The following is a 19,732-nucleotide window of genomic DNA, read 5'->3' as shown; positions in this document are numbered from 1 at the left end:
TTTGCTGTAACAAAACAGTTTGTCTTAATGTTGGCCATTATTTACGGATTTTGAAGGCTTTATCAGAGGGTTTATGATATGTGTGTAGATAAAAACAATAATGTACTATTTATTTAACTTTCAGTACGTCGTCAGCATTACAAGCGCCGCCTGCGGCCGGCCTGCCGCCCACCGCGCCCGTTTCCAATATTTTCAAAATGCAGAAGGGCAGACGTAAGTATTTAATACTTACGATATAATACTTATGAAGCATGGCCTGACCCCCTTCACACTAGGCGAGAGCTAAGACACCAGCACGCTGATTTCCCACCTTCATCACCGGGCATAACATTCTCTTGCCCGCTATGCGGTCGCGGCTGCCGCTCTCGCATTGGACTTACTAGTCATTTACGTAAGTGCCGCAATGTTAGGGACGCTGTTTAAACCATCATTTAATTGATGTTGAAGGCCAATGATGATGAATACCTATATAACAAGATGGAGCGACGACCTGGTGAAGGTGGCGGGAATTCGGTGGATGCGAGCGGCACAGGATCGGTCGGAGTGGCGAGCCTTGGGGGAGGCCTATGTCCAGCAGTGGACGTCTATCGGCTGACATGATGATGATGATGATGACCTATCTATATCATACAGGGTGGAAAAAATTAAGTGCCTTAAAACCTTAAGTTAGCTCTTTTTACTTAAAGGCAACATTCTTTTATTTTTAAAAATAAACAAAACTACATTCAAAGATTTTTTTTTATTTTCAATTTCGCTTGGCTAAAAATATTATTGTTTAGAGTAAATATTCGATTTTATGGATATTTTGTACGACAGACGAGTGTAAGACCTAATGTTTCTTGGAGAAAAGTTATTAATAAAATTTACTGTATAGACTAGTATAATAAAATAGCGTGTTTATTTTTTGGAATTTTTTTGACGGTTCGATTTCCTGGCGAGACTAGCGACTTTAAAAAAATCTTTATAATGCAACTTGTTTCTTTTTAAAAATAAAAGAATGTTTGCTTCAATTAAAATGAGCTGACTTAAGGTTATAAGGTACTTTCCCTCCAGGGCCCATTAATTTTTTCCACACTGTATATAGGTATGATCTAATGATATGGGACATTTTCTATGAAAAGGGACCTTATTGTCGATGGCGCTTACGCCGCACAGCGTCGCGCGGCATTGTATTTATATCGGAGCATCGTTTATAATGACGTAAGCGCCATCGACAATAAGGTCCCTTTTTATAGAATATACCACATATAATGTGTATATCGTTGAATCATACTGTAATTTCCCGGTCAGTTCAGTTCAGTTTATTTATTGGTAAAAAATATTTCACAGGTTACGCAGGTACATTTGAAATACGACAGTTATATACAATTAAATATGATTGATAAAATACATTGGTCAAAGTTTTCAATTTCTTAAATCGTGCAATAGTTGTCAATACAATAATATTTTAAATAATCTCTTTCATAAAATCATCAATAGAGTAACATGCTTGGTGTAGGAGTAGACATTTAAGTTTTTTATTAAATATTGAATCGCTTTCTGTAAATTTAATGTAATTTGGAATTTAGTTGTATATTTTTGGCCCGATAACACAGAGAGACTTTCGGGCCTTCGCGAGTCGTTGAGTAGGAGCGATTAGCATGGGCATTCTGCGGCTGTCTGCGTCGCGGGTACAGGTTTTTTTTTACCCAACCAATAACGTGGTATTATTATAATGTATCTTGTTGGATCTTTAATTCATTAACAATCCAACAAAAAATACATATCATTTTTTGCATGCTTGTCTAAGTAGAATATGGAGAACTTGTAAACACTATATTTATACCAAACCTATGTAACTCATATTTCGCAAATAAAATTCATTCATTCATTCATTCATTCATTCATAACTCCCAGACATAAAGAAATCGTACGTGGACGTGTTCAACCCGAGCGGCGCGCCGACGCGACCCCTGCCGCCCGCCTCCGAGGTGCTCGGCCACGGGCCCGCGCTCGGCGCTCCACCGCAGTACATGCTTCCACAACAGGTAAACACACTCTCTTCACTTCTCATTTATTATTTTATTTAAGGCGGTTCCCTGAGCCAGAAGGCGAAAAATCTCCTTATATGATCATGTTTTTCTAAGAGGCGTTGATATTCGTAGACGTGGAAAAAAATATATGTAGTTCTTGACTATATTATCTTTAACAACATAGCTTCCGATACACGAATTATGACACTTCGCTCGATACAATTAATTCCCAAAGTAACCTCTAACTCGGACTTTTAATCCTACTTTACTCGGTTATTTATTATGTGATACTATAAACAAAAAAAGAAGAAAAAACAATCTTAACTTAAACAGTAATTTCATAGCTTTCGAATTTCGATATTGTAAGGTAACATTTTTAAAATAAATAAAAATCGACAAAATTCGATCAAAATTGACACTTGGCGCGTATGATCTTTCCCGTTCTTTCTTGCGAAATGTGACAGAGACAGCGGCAAACCGATGGAACGGCCTTAATCGTATGGCATTTTTTTTTTTTAATAACCTGTAGTATCCCACTGCTGGGCAAAGGCCTCTCCCTTAGATTTCCATGACTCCCGTTGTTGAGCTGTTTCCGGCCAGTTATTAGTGAAGGTGTCTAAGTCGTCCCGCCATCTCCGCCTGGGCCTGCCACGTCCGCGCTTCTTTTGCGGCATCCACTTGGTGGCTATACTAGCCCACCTATCCGGATGCATGCGGCAGACGTGACCTGCCCAGTCCCACTTCAGCCTAGCGGTCTTCTCCCCTACGTCAGCTATGCCTGTTCTGGAGCGCAGTGTAATGTGGCGTATGGCATTATGTTAATATATACAGATACAGAGAAATCATAAATCTAACTCCAGAGAATTAATCCACTTGATAGCTTCGTCGTTCAGTTTTATCAGGTCTTCCGGGGGGCCTCCAGTATATCGAGTAGATGGGCACTTGGAAAATATGTCGGATACTCTGTTCGTCGGCACCACAGTGACATGCAGGGAATCCACCCACCCGCAACGATATTTATATAGGGCACAGCGACCGTTTCACTTCTCATGCTCGTAAAGTTCGACTTTAAGTCGTGCGTAGACGACATAAAGTTGCTTATTATTTTCTAGAGCATAAAGTAAAATCATATATTACGACCCTTATTGACTTAGCAATAAAGTCCAAAATCTGCCATACAAACTGCCAGCCCTGCCGGGGCGCCCTCGACCAGCGTACCCCGCGCCCCCTACACAACCGAGTACAATTTACAGTCTTGAATAAATACTGTAAAATAACCTAAAATATTAAATATTTTTGTATATTTTACTCACACTCGAAGTGAAAAGCAAAGTGTATAATTCAGGTATAAATGTCCATTTTTATCCTAGACTAAATTGGTCCTCACTGCGCTCGAACCAATAAATTGCCTCGGATAAAAATGGATCGCTTTATGCCCTTGTTGTGCAATCTACTATTTCACATCACCTATTCGAAAAATGGCTTATTCTTCCCCGCTAGGAGGGATCAAAGTAGCACTTTTCTTCCCTGCTAGAAGGGATCAAAGCACTTTTCTGTTCTAGGACACGATTTTATTTTGAATACTATTTTAGCTAATTAATATTTTAGAACATAATAATTTCCTCACAGGTGATGTGAAAAACAGTATGTGCGTTATCACTCGAATCCCTCACTACGCTCAAGATTCTATTTTAGAATCCCTCGCTACGCTTTTAAGTAATGCGGCACATTCTAACCGTACAGTTTGCTATAACAAATGTTTTATCCAACACGCTCCCAGGATGCGGACAACGTGAATGGCTACTAACAGGTATACATACACGCCAACGTACTAGAAGAACTATTTACATCTCAAAAATAATAAGTTTTTGACAAATAAATAATTTTTTGGTACAAGATTTTCTCGCTGACTGTACTTTTCTTACATCACGCAACTAATACTCATCGAGACAATTCTAAAAACCCCAAACACAAATAGGTTGCGTTGTTTTATCACAGAGTTCCTATGACCACCTCATGTCTCCATCATCAGATCAGCTCGATGGTACCATAATATTGCATTGTCACCAGACTTGCATGTGTATGCAAATTTTCAGCTTCATTGGAAGTCAGGAAGTGGGTCAAATTTAACACAAATAACATTATATTTACATATCCTTAAAAAAAAGTCCAGTGCATCACTACAGAAAAAAAATGCCCAAATTTATTTACCCAATATTTATTTTCTTCCAGACCTTTGATCCGTCTCAATCGCAGCCCGGTGGCACCTACAACACTGGATATTGAAGCCCGACGATCTCGCCGCACACGTCTCATAGCCGACCAATGACGAACACCGACGGATTTTCACGTCATGACGGGTTTTCACGTCATGACGGATATACACGTCTCACAGCCGACCAATGAAGACCGACGGGTTTTCACTTCATGACGGATATACACGACTCACAGCCGATCAATGAACGCCGACGGGTTTTCACATCATGACGGATATACACGTCTCAGCCGACCAATCAACGCCGACGGATTTATACGTCAACACGGATATACACGTCTCATAGCCAACCAATGTACACCAGTGATGGATTTAAACGTCATTCGCCAAACAAGCATGAGAGAGACGTAACTAAATATTACGGCAATATATGTGACGTTTTCAACTAAAAGGTACCACATTGTCGCTTGGTTGATAAGGTTGATTTCTAATCGAAGCTATATGGAAATAGCGCCTTACTGACAAGCGATAATAAGTACCCTTTTGGTTGAAAATGGCACATATATAATAAAATAATAATAATATACCAGCCTATATAACGCCCCACTGCTGGGCACAGGCCTCTCATGCACGAGATAATAAACTAAGGAATATTCTTGATACAAGGACATTTAAAGTATTAAAACTGATGATCTGTTAAATACCATTATCGGTGCAATCTGCGTTTGCGTTGTGTCATTTTGTTTGGGATTTTGAGTTTCCAAAAAGTCCCGTTTGGCGCGCTGTTTAAAATCCCATGGACAAAACGCGAATTCACGTCACGATATCCAATTAAATTTCTATGGGTTCTGGAAAAAAGGTAGGTCTAAAATTAAGCGATTTATTATTGTTTGTGTTCCTTATACCCCGGCCACACACTCGCAGGAAAGTAGGCAGAGACAAGAGCCTACTTCCCTCGCTAATTTCCATGCCACTAGTCGAGTATGTGGCCGAGGTATAAAAAAAAAGTTAACACACTCACTGTACTTTTATTACATACATTCATTATGGCAGCTGTATAATAATAACTATAGAGTTTGAGCCTTCAAAAATATTATTTTATTTTTATATTTTATTTTATTTAATGATGATAATTATATTAAATGATGTAAATAAAATTTAATAAAATTTCTGGTTCAGTATTTTAATTTGAAGCTAATGGAACGAAAGACGAATTAATTAAATACACATATAGGTTTAAAAAAAACCTTTACGAGGCCCAATGTGCATTAAAATGTATACTACGTTTCAATCTAATGAGCATCTGTCACCACCCAAATAAACTCGCATTTCTATTGTTTCATTTCTTTCTCAAAAAACTTCTATTCAAACATAGACATAGTATATACAAGTAGTTATAGACGCGCCACCGAGCATAGGATTTTTTCTCTTTCACTCTTATAAATTTCGGTATTTCGCCATCGCCTCCTACCTATGATGCCACCCGGTCGGTGATAAGGACAAAGCATTGCACTATTTTCTCTCCTCTTATACGAATCGCAATAAGACTATCTTTCTCTATCAAAGAATGTCAGGCCAATGTATTCAAATCATTTTCTTTTTTCTTACTGTCAAAATAGCCAAATAAATTTTTAGATAGGAATTGTGTCAATAAATAAATGCTGTCTACGTTTTTCTAATAATTTTCCGGTGCTTTATTTCGTATATATCGTGAAATAATTACATGCAACATCCCATCCCTATTGATTATGCGACAAGGTTTAAATTGAAAATAGGAAAATTTTCACAGTCTTTGTGTGTGTTTTGTGTGACCGTTTGTTACCGTGCAATACTTATAACTGTGTAATTAAATTTTGTTATATCTTTGAAATCAACATGCATCTGCAAGTATTTTATTGCTGTCTCCCGAGACATCTATCTCTTCGCCCGTACAGTTATATCTAACCGCAGAAGGCTCAGGCTTTATCAAATACTTAAATGATAACGTTTCCTCGAAGTACATACATATAAATAAATAGTTTCGCGATAAATTTGTACATAACATTTTTAAACGAATGGTACAGACGTGCCGTTCACACATAGAAACGCAAGTGATTTTTGATGTATAGTATGTCCTCCTTGTGGCGGAAAAGAGAGTTCTCGACCCTATCCCCCTAAAGCCCAAGGTCCTACCTATAGTACATCTTAAGTTCGATGAAATTTAAACCATATTCAAATGGAACAAAGTTGCATTTCTTTTGTTTGGGTAAATTTTCAAACAAACAAAAATTAACTCTATTCCCTGCACTATAGTTTCAAATTTCAGTGGCAAATGTTGGGTGTTTCATTTGTATGGCTGGGCCTTAGGAGGCTGTGACTATGACGGTCCCTGCAATACACATACATACCTATAATCACGCCTATTTCCCGGAGGGGTAGGCAGAGACCACGGATTTCCACTTGCTACGATCCTGACATCTTTCGCTTCCTTCACTTTCATAACATTCCTTATACACGCTCGCCGGTTTAGGGTGCTCTTGACCTAGCCTTTCTTCAGGATTTCCCCGATCTGATCAGAGAAAGTCCGCCGAGGTCTGCCCCTTCCAACACATTTTATATTTCCCTGCAATAGATTTTATATTTCGGTCTTCTCCGTAAATGTTAATGCCAAGTTTCATGGTAATTTTCAAGCAAGTCGTTTTACATTTAAAATGAGACCGTAAATTCAATTGTATGAGAGCGGCGGATTCGTGGGAAGTGACGAATGGTTGGCAACCTATTAACCTTAATGTTTCTTTGTTAATAATTATTTAACTATCAAAAGTTATGTACATTTTATCGCGTATTAACCTTTTGGACGCCAATGACGGATATAACGGCACCGCAGGTCCAACGCCAAAGACGGATTAATCGGTCACAGACCACTGAGCAACATAGACGTACTTGCATGTGCATAAAGTTCAATTTCAGTTTTGACACTTCGGTGACGTGGCGTCCGAATGACAGCTTTTGTGATTGTGTCTGACACGGCGTCGAAAAGGTTAAAGTAATACTATAAAACTATAGGTGATAAATAGGGATGAAAATTCCGGAAAAATAATCAAATGTTTTTTCGGGAATTTTACAATATTTCGTTTATTTCGGGTTCTTTTCCAGTTCTATTCAGAAAATATAAATACGTCACACACAACGCCACTGATGAGTGATGACAGTGTCAATGCCATAAACAAACACATTAGACATGCAACCTTAACCTACTTGTTTACATTCCTAATTAAGTATATTGAAAAATACATTGTTTTTTTTATTTCGAAAGAAACTTGAAAAAAGAGATCCGTTTTGAAATTTTCCCGATTTTTTCAACGCTAGTGATAAACATATAAATGCAACTTGAATAAACTCAAAGCTGTGTCACAGAAAATTCAGGATGGCCCAAAAATACTTGTTGATAAAAGTATCAACAATGAGGGCTAACGCGTATGAATTCGCCGCTAGGGGCGCTAGTGTAGATGGTGGTCTTTTCCATAGTTCGAAATGTCAAATGTCACTTGTCACTTCAATGACTGACAGCTGTTCTATAGTCTTTTGGACCACCATCAACAGAGGCGCCGGACTTCCGGTTCGAGCGCCATCTTGATAGTTAGCATCGTGATTAATTACTTTGTTTTTTGCTCATTAATATTGTTTAAAGTGTAATATCGATAGCTTATTATACAGTAAACTAATGTGGTAGTGTGCAGTGAATGGAAAATTAATTTTGAAGCGCGTTTAACCACCATCTTGGAGTCAACGGCCGGTAGTCCACGTGCTTCTTGTAAAGTCTAGCTATCGATTTACAAGAGCTAACAAATCACCGTACACTGTCTTGTACAACCGTACAATTTTTGTCGTTTTTAAACCTCTTAATACCTTGATACTGGCGAAATAGTCCCACTGGGCTGAAGCCATAATTTTAAAAGAAGAACAGAGGCGCCAACTGGTGAGAAAAAAACGATAGCCCTCATTAGTCTCAAAACTAAAGGAGAATATTAAGACAATACGTTTTGCTTTAGTTAAACGATTGTATATTTAATTTTTAATGAAATTTTGTGAAAGATGTGCAAGTAAGAATAATATTCGGAAAAAAAATCGTCAACATATTTTTGGGACCAGCTGTGCTGTACAACAGTAGATTGATTTTCAGACGTTATTATGTACAGGATGACATGTAAAGTACCGGTCAATAAAATACCGGCTAAGATGACAGATTAAGTAATGAATAAGGCACTAACGGTTTTTGAAGTATTTTATTTTCTTTAACAACTGCAACCAGTTATTGTTAAAAACAAAAGTGTATTCGGATATTATTATTGCACGGTATTATAAGAATTGATCAGAAATTTATATTCGTGAGGGTAGTCTACGGTTACTTAGTAATAGCAAATCAATAATTAGATAAGACTATGCAATAATTATATAAGTCGCAATATTTAAGAAACATAATCATGATTCATGACCATTTCATTTATACCCTAAAAGTGATATTTCTGTGTAACTATTTAGATTAACATCGACGCAACGTCTTATAATTTCTGATCATATTAATCAACAAAACTAATTACTAATTTTAAATTATTATTTTTTGCATTCCTGGGTCAAAATTCTTTTCGTTGTTTTATTTCTGACCACTCAGTCACGCTTCTATTTTTACACGACTGCCCAAAAAAAGGTGTTGGTTTCAGGGTTCATGTTTGTATGTGAGTTTCTTTATTCCACCATAACCTCTAAATGCCTTGACCGATTTAGATGTATGATATATCATTAGAATCCTTACGTCATCCCGGGTGACATAGGCTATATGACGTCATAATAAAATCAACATGGCGGACGTAACACAATAACGCGCGACATTTGGAAAAAAAACTTGCAATTTTATCGAGTGGGGTATCAAAATGAAGAGATTTGAGACGATTAAAATTCCGCAGTCGTGTTTTTTAATTTTTTAATTAATTTATTAACCGGATTATTGTCTTTTATCAAAGAAATAAAAATAGTTGAGTGCTATTGCATGTCTTTCTAGCTGTAGATTATAATTTTCTAGAGATAAAACTAAATTTCACTCCATGCAAAAAGCTCCAGTCCGTCAAATTTTTTGGGGACAAATAACAAAACGAAAATAATTTTGACCCTCTAAATTTGTCCATGAGTATATTTTTATTGTCATCCGTCACCCTGTATATAATTTGTGTAATAACGATATAATTACTTTAGTCATGACGTCCGTTTTAGATACACACTTGCGACAGCCTTAAATCCATTTTGTTATAACGATATCAATAACAATTAATTACGGCAATCATTTTATCGGCAATAGGATAAATGATGCGGTTTTTTTCCGAATTATCTCAGAACTCGTTTAAGATACAATAATAAAATATAAATCTTATGATAATGGGGTTCTAATCTAAGCGTTGTATCGTGTGGATAGGTGTGTGTGTGAGTGGAGATATTGTGCGAGTTTTGTTCACTTTAGGGTTGAATTTTATTTTTGTTTAGATTTATTATGTCGTCTGAATTGAGTGGAGTTATCTATTCTGACCAATAAGAGCGCATTTTTTTTACTATGCCCTATAATTCCTTACACTGAGTTACAAAATTTGTAATCTTCGTAACTCAATAGAAAATTTGAACAATAATTTTTATGAAATGGGAATGCCTAAATGGGCCAAAATTTTATTTTGGCAGATTTTGATAAAAAATGCTAGGTTTGAAAAGCTCCTTGTTCTGGTCGGAATAAACACGAAATCCAAATTTGGGACAAAAGAAATACGAAAATTCCCATTTACGGAAAATTCCATACGTTTTCCGTAACTCAGCGGAAGATTTTGTAGGACATACAGTGAAATTGCGCTTATGTTGTACAGAATAAGGAACTATCTATCCACCGAATTTTATCAGAATTTAATATAAAAAATTACTCAATAATATTGGGCTCTAGCCGCGCGCGTCAGTTAACGTTAATGCACAATGTTAATTATTTCAATTTTGTTGCCTTAAAATAGCTAAAAAAAACTAAAGAATGCGTCGTCATGTCTCGGCAATAAAAAGTTAATATTAACATGTTATTCAAACATATTTTATATCGTAAAAGTGACTTAAAGTTTATAAAATATAAAATGACGCGCAATATTAACTAGCAGACTAAGTAATTAAGTAATTAACTTTGTAAAATGAGTAGGGTAGGGTAGGAAACAGTGGCTCGAAAAAAAAAGCCGGGTACAGTGGCTCACTCAACCTAATTCTAACATCATAGAGGCGATATTGGGGCGATTGAGCCACTGTTCGAGCTTTCCTATCCTACCCTAGTATAATAAATTAAATGAGATCGTATGGAAATGATTTTGAGAAGTTATTGGGACGATAAATGATTTCGCGGATGAGATTGGCACTAATTTGCTTTGTTATATCATTCTGTATCGCTCACTATGCAATTTAATCACACAAGGACAACGTGGAAAAGAGCGTCTATAAGGGAAGACTGTATACAAGCTCTTTCGTCGCTTTTAATTGCATAGGGACAGACAGACAGCAGGAAGCTTACTTTGCTTTATACTATGTAGTGATTAGGTAATTAAAATAAGAGAAAGCCTATTTCTATAGGCTTACATGATTATCAGGTTATCACATTGATGCGGATCCGCATGTCGTTTCGGTGTGTGAGCGAGACAGTGTTATGCACGTTTTAAGGAATATATAGCAGTTTCACTCGCACACCGGAGAGGGGCGCGGAAGTGATTTTAATGCATATTGGGTTAAATGAATGTCACTTTATTATTTTAATGTTATTTATATTTCTTTAAATGATGTAGATATTTTTTTAGCTTGTAGCCAACTGTTTACGGTTCCGATATAATAATTATTTTTGTGTAAAATTGTAATTATGTTATTGTAGTAAATTAAAGGCGTGGTTGGTTCGCGTATTGTTTCAATATTAAACGCTGAAAGCGTCTCAATAATCACGTCTTTTCTCCCTATAGTTGTATATGACTATGGCGTTACACAGGGCTAAATATATTAAACTGGTTCAAATAAGTAAAACACACCAAAATCTGCTATTAATCTAATGAATTGAGTTCAAAAATATACTAAACTAGGATTTTAACTTGACATCTTTATTCGAATTAGGTATTCTGTATAAATGTATGTGATAATTTAGTTAAGGACATTAACTACTAAATAATTTCTTACAAAGCATTTATCAATTGACAAATTACGCACTCTATTAAAAAAAATATAAAAGTAAAACCTGCAATATGGGACTGGCATCTGTCAGGATGGCCGTGTCGGTGTGTTAGGGCCATCCTGACAAACACCTGGCCCCAGCCCCCAACGTTATTTAGCCCTGTTTTATTAAAATTTGTATATTAGATTAGGTTAATTAATCCACAAGTGCTCTGTTGGTGATACCAAGACATAGATGGTAATTATGTATCGTAAAATTAATAAATTTAGGGTGATTTGACAGTCATAGAGTAATTAGTTTAGTAATTAATCAATGTAATATCTCCGGGAAGAAAGCTATAAAACATTAGACAGACAATCACTTTTACATGACTGTCTTATAAGCTTCATATAACTATATAGGTAGATATTATTAGATTTTATAGTCAAATTACCATTTATCTATGCATTCTTTGACTGTCATTACATACTCGTATGGTGGACAGCAATAACTTGTAAAATGATACTGGTTCAAAGCGTCGAGGTAAAATAAATGTAGGGTAGGGTAGGAAACAGTGGCTCGGAAAAACGGGTACAGTGGCTCACTCAACCTAATTCCAACATCATAGAGGCGATATTGGGGCGACTGAGCCACTGTTTCCTACCCTACCCTACACGAAGTTAACATTATTCAAGGTCACCACTTTTGTTTCACATATTATTGCCGAGTGCGCTTTCTCTTACTCGTCCCGCTATCTCGTATGGAACCAGTATTTTTCGATATAGTAAAGGTTTTATATATTTTTTATGTTAAGTAAACATATTAGATTTTGTTCGGTTTGGTGCAATACCATTGTGTTGTGTTTATATGGGACTGGCTTCGCACATACATCTTTCAACTATACAAGTAAATCCTAGTAATTTTACACGCACCATCCCACTAACCCGGGGTTAACCGGTTAAACCGTTAACCCAGTGTCAAATTGTACTGGTAACCAAACTCCAGGGTTAACCGGTTAACCCCGGGTTCGTGAATGGTGCAAGTGGCCCTTAGTGAACTATTTAAATCTGACACGATTATTTTTATTTCTTTTCTGTCTGTTTAAAGTGTATGTGACGTTGATCGCGCTTTCTTCATTGGAGCAAAAATCGGCTATAATCAGATACGACTAGAGCCTATACCCTTTTCAGATAGTGTCTTCAAAGATACATTTTATTTACCTCATTAAACGACATAAGGTGAAAAAAAAAAACGATTTTTTACTGTCAACCATGCCGTTTTTCTCTGAGTTATGAAATTTTATTGATAATAAAATAACTAGAGCAAAGTTATGCCAATCGTGATAAAATTCCACCCGATTTTACCTCCGATCCAAAAGACGTGTATTTTTGTTTGTGCATTAGTTTTAATTCAGATTATAGGAGTCGAAGGCTGTAAATGGGCAAGACCAAGATCAGACCAAGATGCAAGTGTTATTTATACGTTATAATTTCATAGAAGTTTGACGTTTAAAATAACACTTGAGTGTCTTTTCAAAAGGGCTTAGTTCTCTATAAACACCATACATAAATAAGCCTTGAAAAGACACTGCTCACGTGCACTGTCTGTGCTAAAAAATCGTTGCAGACTTATCTTGGTCTACCTATAGGTAATGTATTAATAATAATTATAAAGTGCTTATGCGAAAGTGCCGTAGACATCAATAACATCTCAGCACGATTTGATATGTATAGAAAGACATTAAGGGTCCGCAGCAAGCTCGGCCGAATTTCACCTTCCCATACAAACGGAGTTTCGTTCTTTTTAAAACTACGTGTTGGATTGTAATAACACTTTGAACATACAATGACATGAGGTATATCTAGATCTGTAATTGGTTTAATAGCTCATAAAACAAACGAAGTAGAGCGAAAATAAGTTTTGTATGAAAATCTTAAATTCGCTTTTTTTTTTTTCTTTTTTTATACCACGTCGGTGGCAATCAAGCATACGGCCCGCCTGATGGTAAGCAGTTACCGTAGCCTATGGACGCCTGCAACACCAGAGATATTACACGCGCGTTGCCGACCCTTTAAAAACCTGTACACTCCTTTTTCTGAAGAACCCCATACTGTAGCTCCTCGGGAAAACCTCGGCAGGGAGCTCATTCCACTTCTTTCAGTAATTTTTTTACTATTATATCTAAAGCTACATAAACTAATTAGGTACAGATCTAGATATACTTTAGGTTCTTGTAAGTACAAAGTTTCAGAGCAATTTAGCTAGTCGTTTCAAAATGAGAGCGTAACTACGTTTGTATTGAGAACCGAGCTTGCCGGAGACTTAAATTCGGGCAATGGCTACGCAACGAAAAATAACATCTTATTTTTTATATTAATTACTTTTGCGTCAGTATATTTGGCCACCATAATGTCTCCCCACACCATGCATCGCATGATAAAGACAAAAAGGAAGACGATAAAGAAATAGTGGACATTTGCATTGTTTTTGTTTCACTTGAATTTTGTCTAAATTACGATATGGGATAATGAACAACGTCTTATTTAGAAACGCTGCGTAGTCATAAAGTAAAATGTGTAGAAATATGGGTTTACAAATAATACATGGGTTAGGTTAGGGTTTGTGTTCACATATTATTTAAATTTTACAAGTCAGCAAACATAGACTTAATCTAAAACCTATCATTTTAAATTCGGCCAATTTATATTTGTATTGTAATTTTATTTAGCTTTAAAAATAAGTTTGGTAATTAATTCCCTATTCTATAAAATAATATGCCCTACAATTTATTCTACTGTGTTACGGAAATTGTGTCAGTGAAATAATCAAGTTATAAAACGTAATCGTCAATAAAATTTAAATCAAAATGTACCATGAGCTTTTAATTTAATTTGATATGTTTTGCCATTAAATCAGTACTTGTACGTCGAATATCTTAAAAAACTACGCACTGAAACTTCTATTGCGTATTTTTTTAGTATTTACTAGTAGGGTAGGGTAGGAAACAGTGGCTCGGAAAAAAATAGCCGGGTATAGTGGCTCACTCATCTTAATTCCAACATCATAGAGGCGATATTGGGGCGACTGAGCCACTGTTCGAGCTGAGCCACTGTTTCCCTACCCTACTGACTTTGGGCCTAATGGCTACCGCGAACTTGGAAGTTACCAATATCTATGTCTCTTTTATTGGTGTGACGGAGATGGAGATATGCTAATTTCGATTTTCTTTATCAATATAGCGTAAAATGTGCTGTCTACTGGCGCAATATGTGTATATTTGAAATGTCAGACGAATGTATCCGAATGTATTATAAAGATTCAATTGAAAATGTTTAAATAAAATGTTTATGTTTATGCTTATAACGTGTTTTTATTTAGATATTTTAAAAAGCTTAGGTAATGATAACCTCCATAGCATTCAATGAACTTTGCAGACATTCGTCTTTTAGGGTCAAGGAGGGAACAGTGACTCGGAAAAAAAGTGTGTGCATGTAATCTTTACGCGCAATGAGGGCTACCGCGTTTAATTTCGCCGCTAGGGGCGCTAGTGTAGATGGAGGTCTTTCAAAATGTCAAATGCATAGAAGTTTTGGGGGTTTCAAGCTTTTTTATCGGGAATTTTCACTCCTTATTCATAATTTGTGGTAAATCTTTGTCTATCTTTGATGAATCATGGTAAACAATAGATATAGCTCAATAAATGTTAGTGGTTTAAAAAAAGTGGAAACTAAAATATATGCAAAACTAAACATGTTGAAAAAATGGCACATTTAGACGTTAAAATACTTTTGTGTATCGTACTGATTTTTTAAAAATAAGCATAGAAGAATTTTGAGTTCTGTTTTTCTGGACCTACATCTACAGTAGCGCCACCTAGTAAAAACAAAAACGGTAGCCCTCATTGAAGTAAAACTTCTTTGACGATGTCGTTTATCGCTATGTTGGCACTTTGACGTGTGTCCTATTGTGCGTGTGTCACTACTGAGCGTTACTTCCGTCAGAAAAAAAAATTGAGATCATCTAGTCGCGCCGGGTACAGTGGCTCACTCAACCTAATTCCAACATGAGAGGGGCTATTAGCTTCCCTGCTGAACAGAAACATTCAGTAATCGAACAAATTCAAATGGACGAATAATGATTATACTATCGTTTTCGTTCATATTTGGGCGACTGATCCACTGTTTGCGATGAGCCACTCTTCCCGCCTTGACCCAAAGTTATCTGAAATTATTAATACATTCATAAATTTACGTCACTATATAAAAGATACATTATGCGGCACCAACTTCAAATTAATACTTTGAGGCACCACTCTTATCCAGTCCTTATGCTGCATGAACTGCAAGCTGATATTATGTGGTACCAATTTAAAATCCGCCAGTATTGGTATAGTGTTTTCGGCTTTACGAGCATTTTCTGTTGTTGTTGTACCCGTTGTACCCACGCTTGTAGTTTCTTGTTCTACAGATGCATCTATGAAGTGATAGATAGCCGTGGCGATTACTCCAATTGTGAAAAAGGCCATGATTACTGAGCCGATTAGCATTACTAGATTCGCCATTTTGCCTAAGCATTAATAAACATTTTTCAAAGGTATGCAGATGTACGTATAGACATTTGTGACAGTCGCAACGACAGCTTCTGAATTTTCTTTTATTGATATGTGGAAGAGCCCGTTACGCTTAAGGTTGCACACTAAGACCCACTCGGGGTTAAGGGGTTAAACCGTTAACCCAGTGTCAAATTGTACTGGTAACCATGGTAACTCCAGGTTTAACCGGTTAACCCGGGTTAGTGGAATGGTGCAAGTGGGCCTAAACCACAGGGCGGACACGCTATACATCAAAAATCACTTGCGTTAGTTGCGTCTCTGTGTGAACGGCACGCCGGATGATAACGGCATTGTCGCGCCAAGCGCCAAGCGCGATGTAAGTTGGTAAGTGGTATCAACCAGGTTTCTACTTTGTCATGTGGCAACACTGACAGATAGAATGACAGTTCTCATGGCGGGGAAAAGCACGATGGCGCCATTAGAGAAAAAATGTAGGTACGTGCCATCAAAGATAGATATAACTCCGTAATAGATGGATACAGTCTAAGGAAAAAACGTGCCTCGAAAATCACGAAAATTTGATTCTCGATCAGATGGCGCCACTAGTTTTGGCCTACACTCGTATAGAGGGCGTTGACTGTTTCGTTTGTTATTTATAATTTTAACGCATACCAGTGAAAGAACATGGGTCAAAATCATATAAAAATAATTAATGCAAATAAAAAAATCATTTATCCATATTTAAATACATTTTACCGTATTTTTATAAATATTTATTTTTAGTTTTAAAGTGTGTCGACAGATGGCAGTGAATTTACTGGGGTTACAAAATTTACTATGACAGTACCGCTCTAGTATAAGTTACTCTATGGTGCCATGGATGTAAGTGTACGTGCATGAGGTGTTGGATGGCGCTGGGTGTACTGAGTCGGTACACGGTGCGCCTTCACGCTGTAACGAGAGCCTGCCCAGGTGAGTGTTTAAACACTTATTTATGCGTATATAATCGACATCCTAGCTACATGGGAGTGGAACAAGGGGTTAACCAACGGTCCATGGTTAATGTAGTTTCACTAAGGCGTAGTCCAATCTCGACATGGAACATGGACTGGGAAGCCCGGGGCTTTCCGGAGTGTGTATCGGAAGCACACAGGCAGGCATGTAGTACGGTCGGTTATGAGTTGGAGTATAAGGGCCGAATCTAGGGGGCACGCATATGGAGGATCCCGTGGGGGCACCGCCCCCACGTCCAGGTGGTGTGCAGGACACCAGGGTACTAGACAGTAGTACCTAGTCTGGAGGCGAACCGATCGTACGGAAGACTGCACTCTCATACTGACTGACTTTTGTTTTCTTTTTTTGTTTTTTGATATTTATTTCTAATTTCGACCATGATTTACTTCATTTAATTTTTTGTTTTTGTTACACCTAATTGTATATTTATTGTTTAGATATTAATTTTAAGTTTTATCTCGATTTATATTTTAACTGTATTGTAATTATAAGTTTTTGACATGTAAATTGGTTTTATGAATAAAATGATTATGATTATGATTATGATCATATTGATACAGACGTGCGATGCCAACTCGGAATAAGTACTTGTACATGTAACAGTGTAGTCGTAGGTGACCCCTTCTCCTACTCTCATGTAGCATGGTGTTATGTGTACACATGATGATATATTTTGTTGCCCAGAGCAATCTATACCCAATGAGGGGTATCGTTTTTTTGCTCACCAGTTGGCGCCTCTGTTGATGGTGGTCCAAAAGACTAAAGAACAGCTGTCAGTCATTGAAGTGACAAGTGACATTTGACATTTCGAACTATGGAAAAGACCACCAATCTAACACTAGCGCCCCTAGCGGCGAATTCATACGCGTTAGCCCTCATTGGATTCAGGCACATGTATTATGCATAGCTGGGTATAGATGGCGCGACAGGCATGTCAGTTAGATTAGAAGAAAAATTTGACAGCAGTTTCAAAGTGGTGCGTAGAAAACTTGTAGTAGCCGCGGCTAAGGGGCCCACTGACTATCAGCTATCAGTCCGGTCGATATCGGCCGGTCAGTTGTTCGTAGCTGTCAAATTTTTGTTTTAACTGACAGGCCGATATCGTCCGGCGGACTGATAGTCAGTGGGCCCCATAACATTACATACAAAGAGTAGTATAATATATTACGTCTCACCGTCGGGGACAGCGGGCAAACCGCGTGTAGACTGGCTATGCTAACTTTGCAGTAAGAATGGAAACAATGCAAATCCCTAAAAGCTCCATAATTGACGTAGCGATTGGCGTAGTCTAACTAGTTTGCCCCTAGATGTCGCGCTGCCCTATAGGCGCTCAAAGATAGATATAACTCCGTAATAGATGGATACAGTCTAAGGAAAAAACGTGCCTCGAAAATCACGAAAATTTGATCCTCGATCAGATGGCGCCACTAGTTTTGGCCTACACTCGTATAGAGGGCGTTGACTGTTTCGTTTGATATTTATAATTTTAACGCGTACCAGTGAAAGAACATGGGTCAAAATCATATAAAAATAATTAATGCAAATAAAAAAATCATTTATCCATATTTAAATACATTTTATCGTAATATTGTCTTCGGTTACCGCGATAGTTACTCATGAAATAAAACTATGAAAACGGATTATATCGCGTAAATTTAATATACGCGATATAATCCGTTTTCATAGTTTTATTTTACATTTTATCGTATTTTTATAAATCTTCATTTTTAGTTTCAAAGTGTGTCGACAGATGGCAGTGAATTTACTGGGGTTACAAAATTTACTATGACAGTACCGCTCTAGTATAAGTTACTCTTTGAGGCGCTGAAGCTACACATCCATACTAATATTATAAATGCGAAAGTCTGTCTGTCTGTGTGTTACCTCTTCACGCTTAAACCGCTAAACCGTTTTAGTTGAAATTTGACATAGAGATAGTTTAAGTCCCGGAGAAGCACATAGAGGGTTGTTTTTGTCCCGAAAATCATCCCTTAAGAAAGTGAAAAGCGGGCCGGAAATTAGATAATTAATGAAGTGCCTGCTAATTTGTGTACATAATATGCTCAAATTGAATGATTGTTATGAGAATTTTTCCAGGCGCTATACTTACTTTAGCTGTTGTTACTAAGTCCACGCAGACGAAGTCGCGGGCAAAAGCTAGTAGAAATATAAATATAAGGTGATGCTACATCTCCGAGGTGTTCAGCCGCTTCCGTTAGACAGGCCAAGTTAACTGCATTATATTTAAAGAGGTACCTAATTGTGGAGTAGATTGACCAACACAAGGACAGCTTCTGGTACACATAATGATTAAAAAATATTTAATAATAAAAAAAAACTCCCAACAAACAGTTATAAAAAAACTAAAAAGATCTTAAAGATTATTAGGCCCGTTAAAAAATATTTAATAATAAAAAAAAACTCCCAACAAACAGTTATAAAAAAACTAAAAAGATCTTAAAGATTATTAGGCCCGCTCCAGACTACGCGGCGCGAAGCCGCGAACGCGAGTGTGGAGTCGATTTCGCTGGTAAGCTGGTAACTAGACCACACTCGCGTTCGCGGCTTCCCGCCGCAATTCGCGCACGAGTGTGGATCCACATTCGTGCGCGAATCGAGGGCCCTTTAGATCTTACACTTTCTGCCATCTTGCTGCCTAGAGGGATATAATGGGCCGATTTTTATTTAATTTTTTTTGTCAGGTTTTGACAAAATTTGGCGGTCTCTGTTGAGTTACTGAAATACCTACCATACACTTT

At 37.1% G+C, this 19,732-nt stretch overlaps 1 protein-coding gene across 1 annotated transcript in view; it reads left to right on the top strand.

Moving 5' to 3' along the window:
- LOC134754723 (protein transport protein Sec16A) overlaps positions 1–11,159 on the top strand; it is a 104,335-nt gene extending 93,176 nt beyond the window's left edge. Inside the window, exons 15-17 of the mRNA XM_063691056.1 lie at positions 125–213; positions 1,897–2,027; positions 4,245–11,159. Of these exons, the coding sequence (XP_063547126.1) occupies positions 125–213; positions 1,897–2,027; positions 4,245–4,298 (274 nt within the window). The 3' untranslated portion in view covers positions 4,299–11,159. The remainder of the gene's footprint in view (positions 1–124; positions 214–1,896; positions 2,028–4,244) is intronic.
- Positions 11,160–19,732: the final 8,573 nt, after the last annotated feature.

The sequence above is a fragment of the Cydia strobilella genome, chromosome Z (assembly GCF_947568885.1).
Source record: "Cydia strobilella chromosome Z, ilCydStro3.1, whole genome shotgun sequence".
Lineage (NCBI taxonomy): Eukaryota > Metazoa > Arthropoda > Insecta > Lepidoptera > Tortricidae > Cydia > Cydia strobilella.
This window is presented reverse-complemented; position numbering and strand designations above follow the sequence as displayed.